Genomic DNA, 20,692 nt, shown 5'->3' on the forward strand with positions numbered 1-20,692 from the left:
CTATATTGAAACTCACCCTCTCTCTCTCTCTCTCTCTCTCTCTCTCTCTCTCTCTCTCTCTCTCTCTCTCTCTCTCTCTCTCTCTCTATATATATATATATATATATATATATATATATATATATATATATATATATATATATATATATATATATATATATATATATAAATTGATTCGTAAAAAAGTTTGTTGCTTAGGCATCTTTTATATTTAATTTTGTCATGTTTACTATTTTACTTTTGGCTTTTTGTGAATCACATGTTCTCGAAATTCCTCACTTTATTACTTTAATTCATTTTTAGTGAATCTCATCATTTCCTTAAACAATTAGATTTGAACTTATAAAATAATTAATTCTAAGATGCATATAGTAAATTGACAATATTACTTCTCTTAATAAAATAAATTGTTTTTACTGTCTCTGTCACTTTTAGAGTTTTTGTTTGGCAAAAATAACATATCTAATAAGTTTGTTTATTGTAATTTCATGTTTGGAAAAGTCATAAAAGTAGTTATCATAACTTATAATTACTTTGTGGTAGTTTTTGTTAGCTTATAAGTTATAAACTAAAAGCTACATTTTCAAGTAGCATGCTCAATAAAGTCTTAAACGGTTGTTTAATTTGTATATAGGCAACCAATAAATACGTTGCCAATATACAATGGTTTAATACAAGTTCAGTTCAAATGGGTGGCTTTTTGTATGGTTGGCTACATTTTACAAATGATTAGTTAAAAGATTCAAATAAGAAAATTAATTAAAAAGGTTTTTTTTTTTAACCTCTTAAACTAATATCTAATTTCACTTATGTCCACAACGGTTTTGTTGGGCGGCTAATTGCTCTGTAACCGTTTCTACCCGCTCAATTTGAAGCTGCAGATGTTGAACTCTTTTAGTCATTAACTGGTTAATTAAGAGACCTATAAAAGGGAAAAAATGGTATAAGCAAAAAATTAATTATTCTTATATTAGCCTTAAATATATGGTTGAGACTTTAGAGTTTCAGTTTTATACCCAATTTTTTGCATTAACAATCATAATTTATTAAGATGCACATCCTAGTATGGCCAACTTTTATAAAGAGTTGGTGCTTGGTTCTTTTTTGATCCTCATCGATCATAGTATTTGTGGTCGAATAATTGTTAAAATCTTCTTATCAGCTACATTCCGTACCATTTAGAATTTTATTTAAAGTAGTTGACGATTCTATACTTGGATGAACTTCCAAAGTTATCCAGATTCCATGCCAAAGGAATTTGTTTGACTCCTTGCTATAAATATCAAGGTTCCAGAAATTACAAAGGTCTTGACATACTCTTCTCCTCCTTCTCCCACCCACCCACTCACTCACACACACACAAACACACCAAATGGCTCTCACAAAAGAGGAAGACTTGAAGATTAATGCAAATCTGTATGAAGCACTGATGAGACAAAAGGATGATAAAGTGATCGAGTTATGTAAAAAAATTCCCAAGGGTCCTTTGCATACACTTACCATACACGAAGACACCGTCCTCCATATGGCAACTTATCATAAGAAAACCGACCTTGTACTGAAGCTCCTAGATATGGTGTCAGTCTGTGATACTCACAAACTCACATGGCAGAATAGTGGTGGAAACACCATTCTCCATGAGACTGGCACAAACAATAAGACAGTCAAGGTTGCAGTAGAGGTGCTACGCAGGGCTCCTATGTTGCTTAACATGACCAACAAAGAGGGAGAGACGGCATTATTTTATGCAGCTCGCCATGGCAAGACCAGACCCTTTCGATTCCTTCACGATGAAGTCAGTAGAGCAATTCAAGGACCAGATTTGGCGACATTTCTTCGAAGGGATGATAAGTTTACAATACTCCACATAGCAATTCTGAGTAGAAACTACAGTAAGTGTGTGTGGGTGTGTGGCACAAAGTTGTTCTCGTTGCAGTTATAAATGAAGTAATTTCTTTGTTGATTAAATGCTTAACTTTTTGCAGTGATTGCCCTCGAGATAGCAGAAACTTATAGAGAGTTAATCGGTGAAAAGGATGCAGACGGCATGACAGCTCTTCAACATCTTTCAACCACTAAACCAGAATTTCATCCTAAAAATTTCTTCAAGCGCATGATATTCAAGGGTAAGTAACAGCTATTATTATTATTATTACTAGGCGTAACCTCGCCTTGCGCAAGAATGCATTTAAATGGTTAAAATAATTATGGGAAAAACCTCGCGTTGGGCAAGAATGCATTTAAATGGTTAAAATAATTATGGGAAAAATAGAAATATGTTGAAAATTACGTCTTTAGTCATGTTTTGGGCATTAACCGAATTATCAAATAACATAAAAATCCATCAATTTATATTTTGATACTATCTAATATAGTTCATACATTATAAACTTTACTTTTACTTTTATAATATCCAATATATATTATAAGTTTTTGTATAACATTAATATAATCTACTTTTCTTATGTCCGATAATATTTTTTGGATAAAATAAGAAATAAGTTGTTTTGAATGAGTTATTAATAAACAATATTGAACTAATAAACTTTCTATTACACTATTTATATTACACCGAAACATCCAATGTTTCATATATGAACTTTCAAATATTAAACATTGAAATAAAGAATGAAGTCATACAAAATATATCATTATACATAACTGTCATCAAGAGTTTTAAAATAAGTCGATTAGTAAATATGATATTTAATTTTAATTACATATTTTGCAAGGCGTACGTTTGACTTTATGTTGGTGCCCCAAGAATTCTCTTCCTTAATTTGTACCTAAAAAATTAAGGTGAATAGGAATATAAAATAGATATTACTAAGCATTAATATAAATAATTAAAAAGGGTATGTGGATCTCCTACCACCGGTTAAAGACAACATACATCTCTAGTGGTATCGATTCCTATGTGAAATTGAAGTAGTCATTCTATGTACACTTTGTTTTCTAATTACATAAACAAATATGAGTAACCAAACATAAAAATGTTATCTTTATGTAGGAAAAATATTTTAGTTAACTAACAAATTAAATAATATAAGTTTAAGAGTTAGGAGTTTCAAAACATTAATATTTTTGTTAATCAATCAATTAAGTAACACATGTTGAAATTTTTACAATCATTATTAAAAAACATTTGAAATATTAGATTTTAAATGAATTTTAGTTGAAGTGTTTTGACCTATATATATATATATATATATATATATATATATATATATATATATATATATATATATATATATATATATATATAGAGAGAGAGAGAGAGAGAGATTTAAAGTATAACATATGTATGAGTTTTAATTAATTATCTTTTTGAAACGGTACAATTATAAAACAAATAAAAAACATATTTAAAATATTTAATTAAATATTTTCGACATCACCCTATATAACATATGATCAATATATTAACAATTAAACCACAATATACAGCGACTGTATTACAATAATCCAAAAACAAAGAAAATATAAAAACGAATTAGTATAACAAACTTACAAATTAAAAGCTCTAATATAATAGCATATCTCTAAAAGTGGTCATAAGACTTCAACCCAACACAAAAACCTTTAAGTTTGTCTTCTTTTTGAAATTTATATATGATTTGTATGCATGTTTTCCCAAAAGATTGACTTTTTTATAGTAAACTTTTCACTAAATGCTAATTAAACATAATATAAGTTATAAAACTTTTGAGTGTTAAATCATAATTAAGAAAACATTTTAGTTGCATTAGTTAAAAAAGGAGGTTTCAAATGAATGTGGTTTGAGGAAGTTAAAAAAGAGGGTTTCAAATGCATGAGATTCAAGAAAAAATGCTAGCTTTATAAGTATATATGATATATGATTATTATTATTATTATTAATTTGAAGGTTTGACTAGTTAGGTGTTAAGTTTGACCGGTTAGGTTAGGTGTTAGTGTTAATATATCTATTATTTGATTGATTTAAATAGTATGAAATATTATTTTATTAATGGTAGTTTTATATTATCAAATATAAGATAATTTAAATATTAATATAAAATATCATATTAATTTTAAAATATAAATCAAAATATTTTTAAATATCATTTTATATCCAAAATATAAACCAAAATATTAATTAAACATAAAAGTATTAATCGAAAATGTTTAAAATTTTAAATTTAAAGCCTAAATAAACATGTTAATAGAGTAACTAAAAAGCATCAAAAACAATTTTTTGTAATAATTGACAATTTTCACTATAAATGAAGTATTTTTATTTGTATATGCATTTGAAATTCACAAACTTTTCAAATTTCAACTAAATATATCTAATTTTAATTTGAATATGTGAATATGAGCATATTGAGTGCAAATTTTTTTGAATTTTGAATATAATATATTTAAAATGTTAATTTAACTATCATGTTCAATCCTAAATATAAATCAAAATATCATGGTAAATCTAAAATATAAATCAAAATATCAAATAATATTAAAATATTCAAAGACTATTTTTTAAATTAATCGTTTAAAATGTTTAAATGTTTAAAATATAAAACCTAAATCGAAATTTTAAAGTAACTAAAGAGTATCAAAAATATTTTATTTAAAAATAATTGAAAGTCTTCCAAACAAATGATTTTTAAATTAGTAATAATAAATAATAGTTAAAAAATAAAATAAAGTTATAAATTACGCTACGTTACATCACAAAAAAATCAAATAAGTAATTTATCTAAATTAATTATTCATAACATTAATAATAATAATAAATCGATAATCATATTTAGTTTTATTCACACGTAAATGGTTAATAATGACCATTAAATGATATTATTATAATATGGTTCAAAATGCGATACCATATTATATTATAAATTTGTGTAAGAATTGATTGTTACATAGTTAATATCAATCTTAGAATTGATTGTTACATAGTTAATATCAATCTTATAATCTAAACTTGAGATGAATTTTTAGTAAAATTTAATATTCATATTAAATTCTTAACAAAATTTAATCTTTAAGCCAAAAGCGTAAAATTGAAAATAAGGATGACCTCCTGAGATAACATATAAACATACAAAAAAAACCTGAATGAGTTATCTTTTTAAAAATAAAATATATTTTTTGACAAATTCAAAATTATATAAAAAAAAATCTTTTTCAAGTTCAATGATAAACTTTTTTTTTTCTTTTTTCATCATTTATCATCTATTTATACATACATTTTTATAAGGCTAAATATGTTATAAAATTGAGATACTATATTAATCAAAATAAAAACAAAAAAATACATATGTTAAATACATATTTAATCTAAATCTTAAATATTTATTACGGATGTAACAACTTCCATACCTAAAACTACAATAAATTAAATAATACAATATCATAAAATGTAATTAACCAAAACTTGTGGTTTTAATTATATAAAGTTAATACATAATAAAATAAATTTAAATAAAACTTAGTACCAAAAAATGTGGTCGCATGAATTTTGGTTGAGTTTTTGAGTAAATAAAAGATAAAGGAGCCATCACCATTTGCCAATAATATAAGGCCTCGGTGCACCAAGGTCACCGTTCTACATTTATGTTCATTTGATCATCATAAATGCTAGTTATTCAGCCATAAAAGACCTAACAATTATGTGGCGTTTTTCATGTCAGTGATCGATACAGATATTGAGTATGAAGGATATCGGATGTTCAACTATTTTAAAAAACTACGGAAACAAAAACATGCTTGTGAATGGGCAATGAAAATTGCGCAATTGTTGATAAAAGAAGACAACTCATGGGAAAAGACTGAATCATGGACAGATATGCGTGGTTCTAAGTTTCATGAATATGGACAGAGTACATCCACACTTAAACAAGAAAAAAAGATTCCAATAGCTCATGAAGTTGATTATCACAAGCCTGATACCCCATTGTTGTTAGCAACCAAATATGATTCTACGGAGATTGTTAAAGAAATATTGAAAGTGTATCCGCAGGCTGTAGAACATGTTGATAAAGATGGGCGTACCATTTTACATTTGGCAATCTTGCACCGAAGACATAAAATCATAGATGTTGTTGAAGATATGAACTATCCATTGGAGAGACTAAGAGGAAGGCTTGACAAGAATTTTAACACCTTGTTGCACATGGTTGGTCAAAGAGTTGATGAGCTAGCAGAGGACGTGAAACATCCTGCCCAACAATTGAAAGATGATCAACGTCTATATAAGGTCATTAATTCAGTACTTATTTACGTACATGCAAGTTATTATGCTACAAACTAAACATGAATATGTTTTTAGAAAGGTCACTCACTAAATTGACCAAAAAGGAGAATGTGACATAAAAATGGCCAATTTTTAAACATTTATACCTGATAATCACTTTTTTTCAAGGAATGTATTTTTTGGTAAAATTGCTCAAACAATTGCCTCCACTATAAAAAAATAAAACAAATTTATGTTTTGTTTTTCTTTTTTGGAAAATTAATGACATATTTTATAAAAAAAGTCATATCATTTTCGTGGAAAGAACAAAATTTTCGTAAATAATTTTATGACTTTTGTATAAAGAAGCTTCACCTAGAAAATGTGTGAGAATGTTAAAAAAATTGTTAAATGATATAATAATAACCTTTTAAAATTCTTGTTAATTTAGTAAATGATTACTCTTTGATTTATGTAGAGGGTGGAAGAGCTATGTACAGCCTTAGACACCATGACAAGAAACTCAGACCTAAAGACTGCTTATGAAGTGTTTAGTGAAACCAATGATCAACTTCGTTCAGAAGCGAAGGAGTGGATGTGTGAGAATGCCAAAAACTGCTCACTTGTGGCTGTGCTTATTGCAACTGTTGCCTTTACTTCTGTATACACAGTGCCAGGAGGTCCAGATGAGACAGGTCATCCAGTTCTCAAGAAGAAACCTATGTTTCTACTATTTACCTTAGCTGATTCCATTTCGCTTTCAACGGCATTGACATCAGTTATCTTATTTCTCAATATTGTCACATCACCATTTCGGTATAAGGATTTTGCGTCATCTCTTTTTGAGAAGCAACTTACAGCGCTTGTCCTGTTGATCATCTCTGTGGCAATGATGATGGTGGCATTTGCAGCTACACTTGTTTTAACTATCAGTAGTAAAGCGAAATGGACAGACGTGACCTTGTATGGAGTTTCATTCTTTCCGGTGTTTGTTTTCGTGTATGAGTATATGCAACAATACATTGAAGTGACGAAGGATTTCCACCGGGTACTAAAGGCTATGATGGAAAAAGTAGTTGAGATTTATCATGAGATTTGGAACTACAAACCTCATTCTCTACATCCACTTATTGATTCCATGGATCTAACAACTCGTTCACCCGTTTAGAGTATAATTTCGATGCTTTGACCATGTTTGTACCTTTTCGTTATTGTTCTTCTCGCCGTGTTGTGTCTCCTAATAGTGAATAATTTGCCATTAATTGAGTGAGTGCTGTCAAAACATCTTGTTCGTTATGTTCTTCGTATGAAGTGTGTTAAAGTTATGTATTGATAATATTTAAGTATGACTAATTATCAATGTTTTTTATGTGGTTTATGGGAAATCTGGTTTTAATTATTATACACCAAGGGTAGAGATTTGTATATATTTTATTTCTGTACTTTTATTTTACTTGCTCTCGAAAGACGTTATTTGTGAGTAATGAGTAAAGTTGCCTTAAAAGGACCCTGAACATGCACCATAGATACAAAAAAAGAAATCTACCTATCTACTCTACCTAGTCTATTAACGGGGTATTTGTTTTAGTTTATTTTTTAGGCTTTCGGTTTATTATTTTTTGGGCTTATAAAAAATTAGTGTTTGGATTAGCTTATTAGCTTAAGCTTATTTTATTTAAAAATAAATCAATTTTCATAAGCCAAATGAAAACAACTTTTTTTTTTCCAAATGATTAGCTTATTTGTTTATATTTACCTATTTACCCAAAACTCTATATAATTCTTCTTTTCCCAGCACTACATTAATCTCTTTTTTAGTCATTTAACAAAAATAAGTTAATTCAAACATTATTTTTTTAAAAAAAATTACTCCCTTCGTCCCAAAATTATAGTCCATCTTTCCTTTTTGGTTTGTCCCAAAATAATAGTCCACTTCTAAAAATAAATAACATTTTTACCAAAATACCTCATCATTATTACTTAACCAACTAAGCATTTAATGGAACATTAAATACAAAGTAAGGACAAAACTGTCATTTTATTATATAAAGTTAGTGGTAATTAATGATTTTCTTAATCTGTGTGTTTTTTGTCTGTGGACAATAATATTGGGACGGAGGGAGTATTAGCTAATAAGTCACAAGCTAATCCAAACATTTTTTTTATCTTATAAACTTATACGTTCTTAAGCTCTGAAGTTCATAAGCTCATAAGCTTAAACCCAAAAAATAAGCTTACACAAACATCCTAAATGAAACCTAAACATTCCATGTGTCCATTTTCCAGACTTTCTTTCTACCACAATATTTACGTGTTATACACATTAAACTTTAGTTTTTCCCACCCAACACACTATTTAAGCATAGATTTTGGCGATTAAATAATTTTCATGTTAATCCCCTTAAACCAGGAAGGTAATTAATCATGTATTACCCTATTATTGGTTCAAAGTTCAAAATTTTAGGATCACTAGGTGACATTTTAATGCTTTCCATGCTAATCCCTTTCAGTCAAACACATAATTTGCTGTTTTTTTTTTGGTAAGTTGATAAACTTACTTAATTTTTGAGAGATATGGAAGGAGAATAAGAACTTGCGTTCTGACTTTGTCTTTGCTTGGATAATACGAAAATGACCAAGGTGTGTTCCAAGTTTGTTGTGATTTTTCAACGGGGCTTTATAAGGTACACATCGATTTTGTGATTACTTTCGCTGTAAGTTATTTAATTTGGGGGTATTATTATGATTAGTACTTTTTTTCCAAATATCTATTTTATTTTTTTTGCTAATTGAATTTTCTTAACGAATACACTTGGAATTTAGACCGATGAGCATTTGGATAATGGTTAGAAGAATAATATAGAGCAAACCCAATACTATAAGGGTCAAGAACAAGAACAGGTTTGGATATGTGAGAACAAGGATATGATGCGCAGGGACAAGGTTTGAAAACTCAAACCTTGAGTTAATGCTTAAGATCAATGTTCGCTTTTAATTAGATGTACCAGTCAAGTCTGGTAATACTAGTCGAGACTGATGATATAATTCAACAAAGTACTCAAGTCATAAATGAAGAACTATGAGAATAATCAAAGTAAAGACAATAAATGAACAAGAAGAATGTTTTGAAAGAGTTTGATTTGAGAGAAAAGTGAAAGTGAAGTAAATGTAAGTATAGCTATCTTTAGAGAAACAATCTGTGATATTCTTGTTGTCACACCCCCGAACCAGACGGCGGAAACGTCTGGGGGCTTGCGCGTGACTTCATTTTGTAATATCATTACAATGTAAATAATTGAAACAAGACAACACCATCATCATACATATCAAATACAACCAGCATTGTTTACATCAAGTACAATATCATAAATTACGTGTTCAAACATTTAATGTATGATGATAACAAAAATATAACAAATTCCACCATTTCCTGCTGACCTTTCTTCTTAACGATTCCCTGAGAATACAAGTTATTTTGAAAAACTTCAACATATATAATGTTGGTGAGTTCATAAGCATATTTGAATGAGAAGTTTTGAATTGTTTGTAAACACCAGAAAATCCGATATTTTCTAAAAATGGTTTGAACGTGATGTATCAAAATCAAGTATTAATGCATGTGTGTTTTCTGTATTTGGAATGTATAAAAATGTAATCCATGTATAAAAATGTAATCCAGATAAAAACCTTGTATTTTCTGTAGTACGTAAAAGATATTGTTTAACGGGTATTCCCCAGAAAATCCGATATTTTCTGTTTATAAAAGTGTTGTGGTCTCAACCCTAAGACCGAATAACAGTATATGTTTGTTTTTGTATCTACAAGATTTTATAGGTATTCTATAAAATTATGTTGGAGAGAATTTCTAAGTGAGCCGTTTTAACCATGCTTGATTTTTGACGAGTTCGCATGTCGTGGCGTTCTTAGGCGCCGGTTCGATTTACGGTAAGGTTTGTCACCCTAGACTGGCCTAGTCTAGCTGTAGCGAACAGCTCAGGTGTGGGGAGTCACCCCGTATAGATCTATACACAAACTCTTGCTCTCCCTCCATGAGACTCTGGTTATAACTACAGACTACGATCATACACTCTAGAGGTATCAACCGACAAGTCTCACTAGATCATTTATTGTTTCCACACGAGTATTGATTTACGCTATGTATAATGTTTTCGTATATATAGTTAAGATTTGCAAAGCCCAGAAAATAGGTACATGAATGTATAAGGCCCAAAAGACATGTAAGGGAGCAGTTATGGCCCATTAGGCATGTGATGTATAGACTAGGCCCATTAAGCATGTTAATGGGTCACAAAGGCCCAATTTAACATGTGATAAACACATTAGGCCCAACAAACATGTAAATGGGCCACAAAGGCCCAAATGGACATGTAATGGATATATTAGGCCCAATATCACGAAATTTACATTTGTGGCCCAAATATATATTAAATATTATTTTTGGCCCATTTTTATAGAAATTGACATTTTTGGCCCGAAATATATATAACATATTATTTTTGACCCATTTTTATAAAGATTGACATTTTTAGTCCAAATATATATAAAATATTATTTTCGGCCCATTTTTACCAAGATTTACATTTTCAGCCCTTTTTTTTATAAAAATGGCATTTTCGGTCCAAGTTTTGGAAAAATTTGCATTTTTAGCCCAAATCCAAATAATGTGGCATTTTCAACCCATAAAACCGTAAGTTTTACATTTTAGCCTCAAACTTGTGTAAAATAACAATTTAATCCATGAAAATCATAATTTTTACAACTTTGGCCCACTAAAACCGAAAAGCCCATTTTTAAGGCCCATTATGCAAAAATTTACGTTTTTGGCCGCTTTATCTCCAAGATATCGTAAAAACCCATTTCTTTTATAAAATTGACTCCTTTAGTCCTTGTAAAACCGTAAATGTCAAGAAAGTCTCATCTTTTTGGTTATTTGTCAAAAATGGCCCTTTTTCAAGATTTTTGTTTAGTTTCTTATGAATCTTCACATGTTTAGCACATTTATCCTTATAGTAAGTTGTATGAAGTGTTGGAGTTTCCAAATATTGTCTAGATCCATGAAGTTCTTTACACCATCACAACATACATTTAGAAAACACACATAAACATGCACAAATACATAGATCTAACACATAGCAACTTGTATTCTCCCCCAAAAACAAAGTAAAACCGAAAAACAAGGGGTATGAACTCACTTTGCTTTGATGTTTTCGGTTCTTGGTGGTAAAATGAGTAGATCTCGGCCCTAGGAAGCTTCTTGAGAGGGATTTTCGGTCTTAGATGGTCCTAGGAAGCTAGAGCGCGAGATGAACCATGTAAGGGAGTGTTCTTGGCTTAAAATGGAAATCAATAACTTATGTATGATGGAAACTTACCAAGTGGGTGATACTTGTTGAAGAACTCTTGGGATCACACACCAAAGTCACGAAAATAGCAAGGAAAAATGAGAGAGTTCCTTCTTGAGCTTGAGAGGAAATTATGAGAGTTTGGATGAATTTTTGAAGTGAGTTGTGGAGAGAGGAGGGCCTCTCGGCCGATAATAAGAGAAGATAAAGAGAGAGAGAGAGAGAGAGATGGTGAGGTGATGTGCATGGAAGACCACCATGCAAAAATGATGTGTCAAAGCCAAATAAATCCTTCATTTTTTTTGTTAATTGATTGGGCCGAGAATTGGGCTAAGAAAAGAAATGGAAATGGAATGGTTTGGGCCCATTCTTGGTTTTGTTCGATTTTTAAGAAGCCTAAGTATTTTTCGGCCCACTGGGCCCTTTTTAAGGTCCTCGGCCCAATGAAGCTCAATAGAAGGTTTTACGGCCCATTAGAGCAAATGGAATCATTTATGGTCCAACAAGGGCCAAATGCTAAAACCTTATGGGTGTGGGTCCAAAGAAAGCCCAATTAGGGTTCCTAGGCCCAAGATAGTCAAGTTGAAGGTTTATTGGTCCATTAGGCCCAATAAGGGAATCCTAGTTCATGTTAAACTTGAACTGGAATTTTTAGGGTTTCAAACACTTAATTGAACATATGAGATGTATTTGAATGAGCATAGAGTATGATATTCATTTAGAGTATAAGTTATTACACTAGATGAATGCTTAAATGAGAATAGAATTTCCTAGCTAAAATGCTAGTTGTGACACTTGTCATTAAAACACTCCTTATATAGGAAAAATGAGGTACATCGTACAATCTGGTGAAACAAATAAATGACTGGATAATAAACAGCTTCTGACAAATGATTATCCAAGCTTACAAAAAGACTCAGTCCTATGAAATGTCAAATCACATAAATGACACGAATAATAAATACATGAACAGAAACTTGATCTCAGATCTTTGTTTATCTCGGAACATGCTCCATTTCGGACTCTGACTCCATCTCGTACCATAACACATCTCGGACTCAAGATGACTTCGGATCTTCAAGAGTTTGAGATTTCTAGAGGTTCACTTTTAGGTTCCAACAATCTCCCCCTAAGTGAACTTAGCAATCCAGTCAGCTTAGTTCGGTTCTTCCTTGATAAACACATACGTCCGGTACAACCAATCTTTGACTTCGTTATACCACTAAAGTTTACTTATGAATTTTGCCTACACATGTTCTGGTGTTTCTGACTTTGATGCATGATTGATAAACTTCCAAAAGGCTTTAGTGGGAACCAGATGCTTGTCAAGGACTCAGAAGAAGTCCTTCTTGTTCGTCTTCTTTTGCATATACATAAACCCTAACACCGGTTCATCAATTGGTCCTTCTGCCAATATCTCAGCTTCAGGCAGTTTAAAATCAATATTTGCCAAGAAATTTTCAGTTCTGAACAAGTGGGCCAATTCGAAGTCGCATCTGCAGAATTCAGCGACATAATCTTTGAGGAAACCCAAGGCAGCATGGTAGGCTCCCATGCTAAGATCTTCGATTTGGTGGCTTCTGAAGTGTGCAGCTATCGTCGGGATGTCATTGGGATTGATTGCTGGGAAGTCGGCGTCTGTCATGGTGATTTGAGTTTGTTTGTTTCGGAAGATGTGGTATCAGAACAACACACAGTTCAATTCAAATTTGGTTAAGATTTTCCTTCCCAACCCATAGATCTTGGTGATTCTTTTCCGAGACCATACTTCTTTTTGGGGAAGTGCGTTCTTGGAGTAAAAAGTCTTCAAACGTTCTCATTCAGTTCTGATGATCATATGTGGATCATCTTCTGGATGGAGAGGAGCGAACTTGGTGTAGAATTTGTTGTATGGATAGATGGGTAGATCAATCTGGTCCAAGTCTTGATTTGGGAGATCATAATACATAAATGGCACTATGTCCAAGTCATGTATTATCCCTTCTCGGCAAAGAGGGGAAAGCCCTAGCATCGGATGAGGATTATCTTTAAGGGCTTGGATCCGGATGCTTTCCTCAAGGGCTTGATTTATTTCTTCCTAAGACCAACCACTTTTTACTTTAGCAGGTGTCTCGGAGCTGTGGAATTCCGAAATGGGTTTCTTTCCCTTATCTTGTTGTTTATTGAGGACCGAGAAAATGTGTTGCATGTTTTCATCAATGGAGAGTTTTGGAGGAGAGGAAATCAGGGGATTCCGAAGAGGAGATCCTTCATCAATGGGAGCTATCATAGGCGAGGGAATCAGAGGCAGCATCAATTTGGTGGCTCGGAAGGCGTCAACTGTTATCTTAGTTTTTGCCTTTGTTACTTCACGACTTCTTTGCAGAACATCAGCTAGGGATGATGGCCATGAGACTGCAGACCATATCCATTGCTCTTCCTCGGATAACATTTTGGCTGGAAACTTCCTTGGAGCTTGAAGTCCTACTATTGCATTGGTGATGTACAAGTCTTCATCATCACCTGTAAGAACTTTCAAAGAGTCGTCGTCATAATTTTCATCTCGGAGTTTGAACTCTGAGGCAGGTTTCCAAGGGATGGGTTGACTTCTCCTGTTAGGCCCTACTCCCCCTCTTGCAATGGATGACCCATCAATCGGTGCAAGCAATGCAGACTCCTGGAGTTCCGAGAATTGTTCAAACACCTTTTGAAAGCTTTTGTTCATCTGCAAAGTTAAGGCATCATAAGCTTCAGCTATGGGAGCCTGATCTTTCAGGTGATCAAAGAGTTGGGCAAGAATCGAAAGCATCTCATCAAATTAGTGGTTCAGAACATCCACAATGTTCCAACATGCCCTGAGGAGCTTGATAAGAACTGGTTTCATGATCAAGTTCATTTCATCTTTCTTCTTGATTTCCTTCTTCATTCTTTGAATTTGTTTTTCGTGGCGGATGTAGGTCTATTTGATGAGCTAATTTGTTGCACCGATCATACCATCGTGAACCTTCAACATTGTGGTGATGGTGTCAAGGTAGAGGTCAAGATTTCCATTATACTTTTGTTCAACTTCCTCGATGGTATGCTTTAGTCGGAGGGAAATAAGTTGATCGAGCTGAGCTTCCCTTTCAACATTTGTTGGTCCGGACTTTGTGGCTTCGGACAGGGAGATTAAAATTGCATCCAACTTGGAGTCTAGACCAGAAACCTTTCTATCAATCTTGGCGTCGAGTCCATCCACAGAAGTTTCAATGGATTCGACCTTCTTGACAGTTTCAGAGACATTGTCTCGGAGTTCCAATAGAGCAAAGGGACCAGCATAATTACCAGCTGAAGATCCCGTGTCCGAGGTGGAGGTCCGAGACTTGGCTTTATCACCTTCTTGATTTACCGGTGGTTTGGAGGGTCCAACCTAAGTTGCAGTGGCTGTATTATCTGGCTTGGGAGGAGTAGACTCTGTTTCACCTCCGAGATGCATTTGGGCTTGATCATCAATCTTGATCTCTTCGTCAACAGGCTCGTAAGAGGAGGAGGAAAACCCAAAATCATAAACCGACCTTGAAGAAGATGGCTTTGTTGGGAGATGAGGTGATGAAAACAGTGGTGGAGCAGCAATAGAAGCACTATCATCATTGAACAAAACTTCATCTGAAAGTTCATCAGGATCAGGGTGGAAAGCGTCATGGTGTTGAGTTTTAGGAGGATCGTCCGAGACAATGTTAGATTGTGTTTCTTCCTAAGACGAACTCTATATCAGCAACTTCGTCAGTTGGATCAACAAAGGGTATGTTGCTTTGGATGGCTCTGTTTCTCATCGAACTGAGAGTTGCTTCAAATTGGGATCTGGTTAGCTCTGGATGCCTTGTATGAGCCCTGCTAACAAAATCTAGCCACTGAGGATCATTAGAACCTGGTCATCCTCTACCTGAACAAGGTATCAAACCAGTTGTGGCATCCGAGGTAGGAGAGACAACTCCTGCTTCGGAATGCTTGGGGTTCGAGACGGGGATCTCGGACCGTGTTTGTGTTGAAAGAAGGGGGTTTTCCAAATTGACTCGTGGGTTTTTTCCAGGGGGGTGCAAGGAACTATATTCAACACCAGCAGCACCTTATTGGGAAGGTGAGGGTGAATTATGAGGAGACTCCCCGTGAGTGTGTGATTGTGGTATTGAAACTCCAAAGGGTACTTCAGAAGAGTGGCCAGGTGAGGTTAGAGGATGGCCAGAGTCATCCGGAATGTATTTGGTTCCCTCCTGTTGAGAGGTGGAACCGACTTTGGTTCTCTTTTTAGCTTTGGGTTTAGAGGGAGAGGATTTCCTTTTTCCAGCCTTCTTTTTCTTACCTCCAAACTGAACTGGCTTGGCCTCATCCGACATAGGCTCAACGGTGACCGGGGTAGACTGTCTAGGGCGATACACAATCGAGATCGCCAAATGATGTTTCAAATGAATGGACTCGGATGGTAGGACGACCAGCATATGTCCAGGCAATCGCCAAATAGGTCTGAAAGATGCCTGGTTCGAAGGCGATAAGTTTTAATATTTTTGAAGGACAAGAGTACCTCTTTCAGAATTGTGTCGACTGGAATATGTTCCTTCCAATGCTTGTAAAGTTGTTGAACCATGAGAGTCTAGAACCTCGGACTCGAAATTTCTTGTGGTTTCTGGTTGACTGAGAACTTACAAAAAAGTCTTGCCACAAGACTTCAGTGATGTCGACGGCGTTTGAATTTCCGGTGAAGATGTTGTAAATGAAGTACAGCCAATCTTTGCTCATCGTATCAGTACCACCATGTTTGTCGGAGAGGCCTCAAAGCATGAGGTGCATTAATACAGTCCACAATCCAGGAACGGCTGATTTCTTGAACTTTTTGGCTTTGAATTCCCCTACATAGCCAATGTCGTTAAGGAACGACTAAAATTCTTGAGGAGTAGGTTCTTGAACAGTAAAACCCTGAGGGTTTTTTGACATCCCAATTGCAGCGATAGGAACGATGCGATCACCAGAAATTACAGTTTCGAGAACATCATTGTAGATTATGATCCTTTCAAAATCCATGTGAAGAAGACGAAGATGAAGGGGTGAATCAGGGATCTTGGTGAGTTGTACAGAAAGGGGATGACGAGCAATAAACTCAATCATGACCCGGATGGACTCGTCGTAGTCCATGGGGTCCAGGGAGAAAAGCTGAGTGGTATCCCTAAGGAAGGGTTCAGTCGACGAAGACGAGGCAGACACTTTGGAAGACTTCTTCTTGGGAGCGGATTTGGTAACTTTGGGAGCAGATTGAGAGGAAGGCATTGTTGCAGGTTTGAGAGCTTGAAGAACACAGTTTGCAGAGAGAAAGGGGGTAAGCTTTTTGTAAGCGTAAAGTGTAAAAGGGTTTCGATGGGGGTTTTTATAGGTTAAAGAAAATGAGACGGATTAAAAAGTGTAATGATGATATACGGATGAGGATATGGACCTCATTTAATGTGTTGCCATTTTTGGATTGAGTTGACCTGCAAGGACTAAAGAACACAATGGCGTGATATGCAAAATGGAAACCGCCACTTAAGTGATGGGATGTTTAATTTACGGAGACATGTGCAAAGAGGGTACAAATTTCTAGGATTAAAAGGATAATCATCATTAAAAAGTAACCGTTTGAGTTCTTAAGAAAAAAATGTTTCAGAAAAGAATGATGAAAAATATTTTGAACTTCTTCTAAAAGAATTGATATTGGAGCCATAAGGTTCCAAGGTGTTTTGAAAATGAATCTCTGACCAGGAAATATCTGGAATTAATTTGTGATATGATCTCGGAACATGAAAAGGTCTGAGACGAGTTTATGAAGTGATCTCGGAGCACGCAGGTTCCGAGATGAACTGTCATAAGATACTTCTAAGATTAGAATGAAAACTTCTTGTACATAAAATAGAGTACGAGATTGCACAAACTCAGACTGAATATTAGAGGTAAAAGATAGGAAGATCTTAGTGGAAACTTGTTAAACAGATTGTGAGACTCCGAGACAAGAAGGATCTGATCTCGGATATAGAAGGAAATGAAAATTCAATACAGTTTTAGACTTGAATTCCGAGATGATCTTCTTATTGTAATGCCCCGTTTCTGGTACATATTTAATTCACTAAATGTCATTTTATAAGATCTACTCGACGACTTGTAGCCCTAACTCGTCGAGTAGATGTCAGGTTTGGACGCGGGTTTAAGTGACCTACTCGGCGAGTCCACGCCTTGACTCGACGAGTAGGCCAGTCTGGGGGAAACCCTAATATTTAGGGTTTGCACCCTATTTAAGCAACATTATAAGCCTCTTGTCCAGCCTCCATCACCTCCAGAGCAGTAATCCCGAAACCCTAATCCTCCATAAGTGAACTTGAGTTTTCTTTGTGATTTTGAGAGTTATTTGGTGTATTTGAAGCTTGTGAGAAGAAGAGGAAGAAAGAGGACTTCAAGAGAAGATTGTAGATCCAGGAACAACATCAGCTTCTTTTCACTTTATGGTCATCAAGCCTCATACTTGACTTGTAGTTTCTTAGATCTCCTTGTGGTCATCTTTATGATGTTTTGGGTCCAAGGAGCTTGATCCTTGGGACTTGGACGTCCCAAGTCGATTTACACACAGATATGGAACCTTGGAGGGTCCTCATGGCATAAAGGTGCCATCTTTATGGCCATGAGAACCCCAAGAATGAAACAAATCCCAATTTTGGTCCTTTGAGCATAAAAGTCCCATGCATGAACGTAAAGTTCATGACTTTACGCGTCATAGCGATCTTAGGAGCCTAGATCTACCTTCTGGATGAATTTTGCACATCAGAAATCGAATTATTAGACTTCGACATGCATGGACTCGGCGAGTCGTGAGTTGGTTCCCAAAACGGTTATAACTCAGAGGAACCCATTTTAGTTCAGAAGGGATTTGGATGAGACCAGGGAAGGGACTCAATGAAATGGACAAAGCCATGGATCTGGAAACCATGGGACTCGGCGAGTGCACGAACGTACTTGGCGAGTCCAAGGCCATCTCCTAACTCATGAAGATGGGCTCGACGAGTTGTTCATACAACTCGGCGAGTCAAAGACTAGACACGTTCGTATGATGAAGATAAACTCGAAGAGTTAAGGAGGAACTCGGCGAGTCAGATAAAGATTGTCCCAAGGTTATAGTTGAACGAGAACTCGTCGAGTTCTTGCTAAACTCGACAAGTGGAGACGAGTTGGGAATTGATGAAAGGATTGGGACTCGGTGAGTTGGCGGTCCAACTTGGCGAGTCCGTTCAACTGGAAAGTTGACTTTGAACAAGATGTGGACTTTAGCCAGGGGTAAAATGGTCAATTTACCCTAAGGATAGTTGTCGGTTTCTGACTAAGTGTCATTGTGGAAATTATAGCCGGAGAGTCGTGTAATGCCCGTGTTTCTAGGCTAGGCATTAATATTGATGTGATAGTCTAGGTTAACCTTTGTAACTCATTTTGAAGAAATGAAAAAGGAATTATGTGAATATTATGTGTTTTATGTGTTTTATGCTTAATTACTAGGAGTTAATTAATTAAGAATAAAAATGAGCGTCGAAAATAAATATTAGATAAAGCCGATATCTATTAAGAAAGTTGTAGTGGTCGTGACAAGGATTACGGATTTATAAAGTACCAAAATCCGAGTTATAACGAAGAAGTTATGACATGTCGAAGTTTCACGACAAAACCGGCACGGTGTCGAATGTCGTAAAAAGTGAGTTTTTGATAAACTACTTTTTATCCTTAGTAATCTAAACGAAAGTCGTAGTTCTCGTTAAACCGAGAGTATGTATAAAAAGAACGCCCAAATCTGACTTCGTATGAGGAAGTTATGATTTTTCGAAGTTTCAGCTTAGCAGTAGACAGCTAAAAACTCGAATTCTATATCGAGTAATTTTTAGCCGACACGACCTAAACGAGAATTGAAGGTCTCTTCAATAGTAGCACAACGGTAAAAAGACAGACGAAAATGGACGTCGGATGAAGAAGTTATGAATTTTTAACAGATTTCCTGTCCCGGTCTGTTAAAAATAATAATCTAAAAATTAAATTCAAAATTAGCCGACGAAGTCTAAACAAAAGTTGTAGAGCGTAATTTTACCTACGCGTGCATATAAACAACGTCAAAAACGGAGCTTGTATGCGAAAGTTATGGATTTTAGAAGTTTTGGAGCGAAAATCGAGAAAATTTGCCAAAACCAAGAAATTTCGCAAGGTGGACTTCGGCCACCTCACCCTCGCTCAAATCGTCCACGTGTCCGAAATTTTGCTGAGTCATCCGAACCGGAGAGCCATCCGAAGTGGTCCACTAAAAATCCGACGCGTGTCCCTTATGGCGTGTCCGAGTCTCGCATATGGTGCCACGTCCGAAGCCTCAGACTAGACCTCGGTCCAATAAGAGGCCGACACCGAGACCCTCGCATGCGCAACCCATGTGCGAGCCACCTGCGCACCTTCGCCCTGCTGTTGCCGCGTGTCCTCGCTGCTGACTCCCCCTTCTAAGTCGACTTCGGACCTCCCTATAAATAGAAGGCTTGCGAGCCTTCCCGGGAACTTTTGGAAAATTGCCATCTTTTACCCCTTTTTCAATATTTCCTTCATTTTGACATCCCCCAAAGCCCCGGTATCGATTATAACACCCGAAACACGCCCCGAAGTGCCCGAAGACCCGGAAAATTTATCTTTTCGGTTTCGAAGCCCGACCCTTGCAGAGCCCGGTTTCTCAATAAAACTCCCGGTTTTATTAGAAACGAACGTTTTAGGAAACGAATTGTTGCCCGATTATCATCAAATCATGTGAGTGTGTAGTCACTTTCATCTTACACCTAGATATGAAGTATTTTCTATAAAATACGTGCTATGTGTAATTATATTAAGTGTTTATTTGAGGTGACTGTTGAACATATGTTTTATACAAGTTTTAAATTGTATATGTATTTTATCTACAAATATGTTGGGTAGAACATGGGTAGACGAAATAGTCGATGTGTGTTAAAATGGTGAGAGGCCTCGGTGTTGTTGTTGTTGAAGTCGTCTAGCGGAGTATAGATGACGACCATGGACCTTTCTAGACGGTCCAGTGGCACACTAGCAGGTTCGCAACTTGTAGGTGTTGATGAACTAAATGTTCATT

General features: G+C 34.8%; 1 protein-coding gene across 1 annotated transcript; it reads left to right on the top strand.

The window, feature by feature from the left end:
• The first annotated feature begins 1,244 nt into the window (after nt 1–1,244).
• On the top strand, nt 1,245–7,552 carry LOC145107302 (uncharacterized). The gene is made up of 4 exons (XM_079044162.1): nt 1,245–1,892; nt 1,986–2,126; nt 5,655–6,220; nt 6,675–7,552. The coding sequence occupies exons 1-4, from the start codon at nt 1,373–1,375 to the stop codon at nt 7,362–7,364; spliced, it is 1,917 nt and encodes a 638-aa protein (XP_078900288.1). The 5' UTR covers nt 1,245–1,372; the 3' UTR covers nt 7,365–7,552.
• The last annotated feature ends 13,140 nt before the right edge of the window (nt 7,553–20,692 follow it).

This window comes from Lactuca virosa, chromosome 4 (genome assembly GCF_052849685.1).
Source record: "Lactuca virosa cultivar CGN04683 chromosome 4, Lactuca_virosa_CGN04683_v6, whole genome shotgun sequence".
Classification (NCBI taxonomy): Eukaryota; Viridiplantae; Streptophyta; class Magnoliopsida; order Asterales; family Asteraceae; genus Lactuca; species Lactuca virosa.

Bases quoted from the DNA above. Each gene is read 5' to 3' on its own strand.
- LOC145107302 (XM_079044162.1), top strand. From the start codon at position 1,373: ATGGCTCTCACAAAAGAGGAAGACTTGAAGATTAATGCAAATCTGTAT. The intron at 2,127-5,654 runs GTAAGTAACAGC...TTTTCATGTCAG, and splicing joins CAAGCGCATGATATTCAAGG to TGATCGATACAGATATTGAG. The intron at 6,221-6,674 runs GTCATTAATTCA...TGATTTATGTAG, and splicing joins ATGATCAACGTCTATATAAG to AGGGTGGAAGAGCTATGTAC.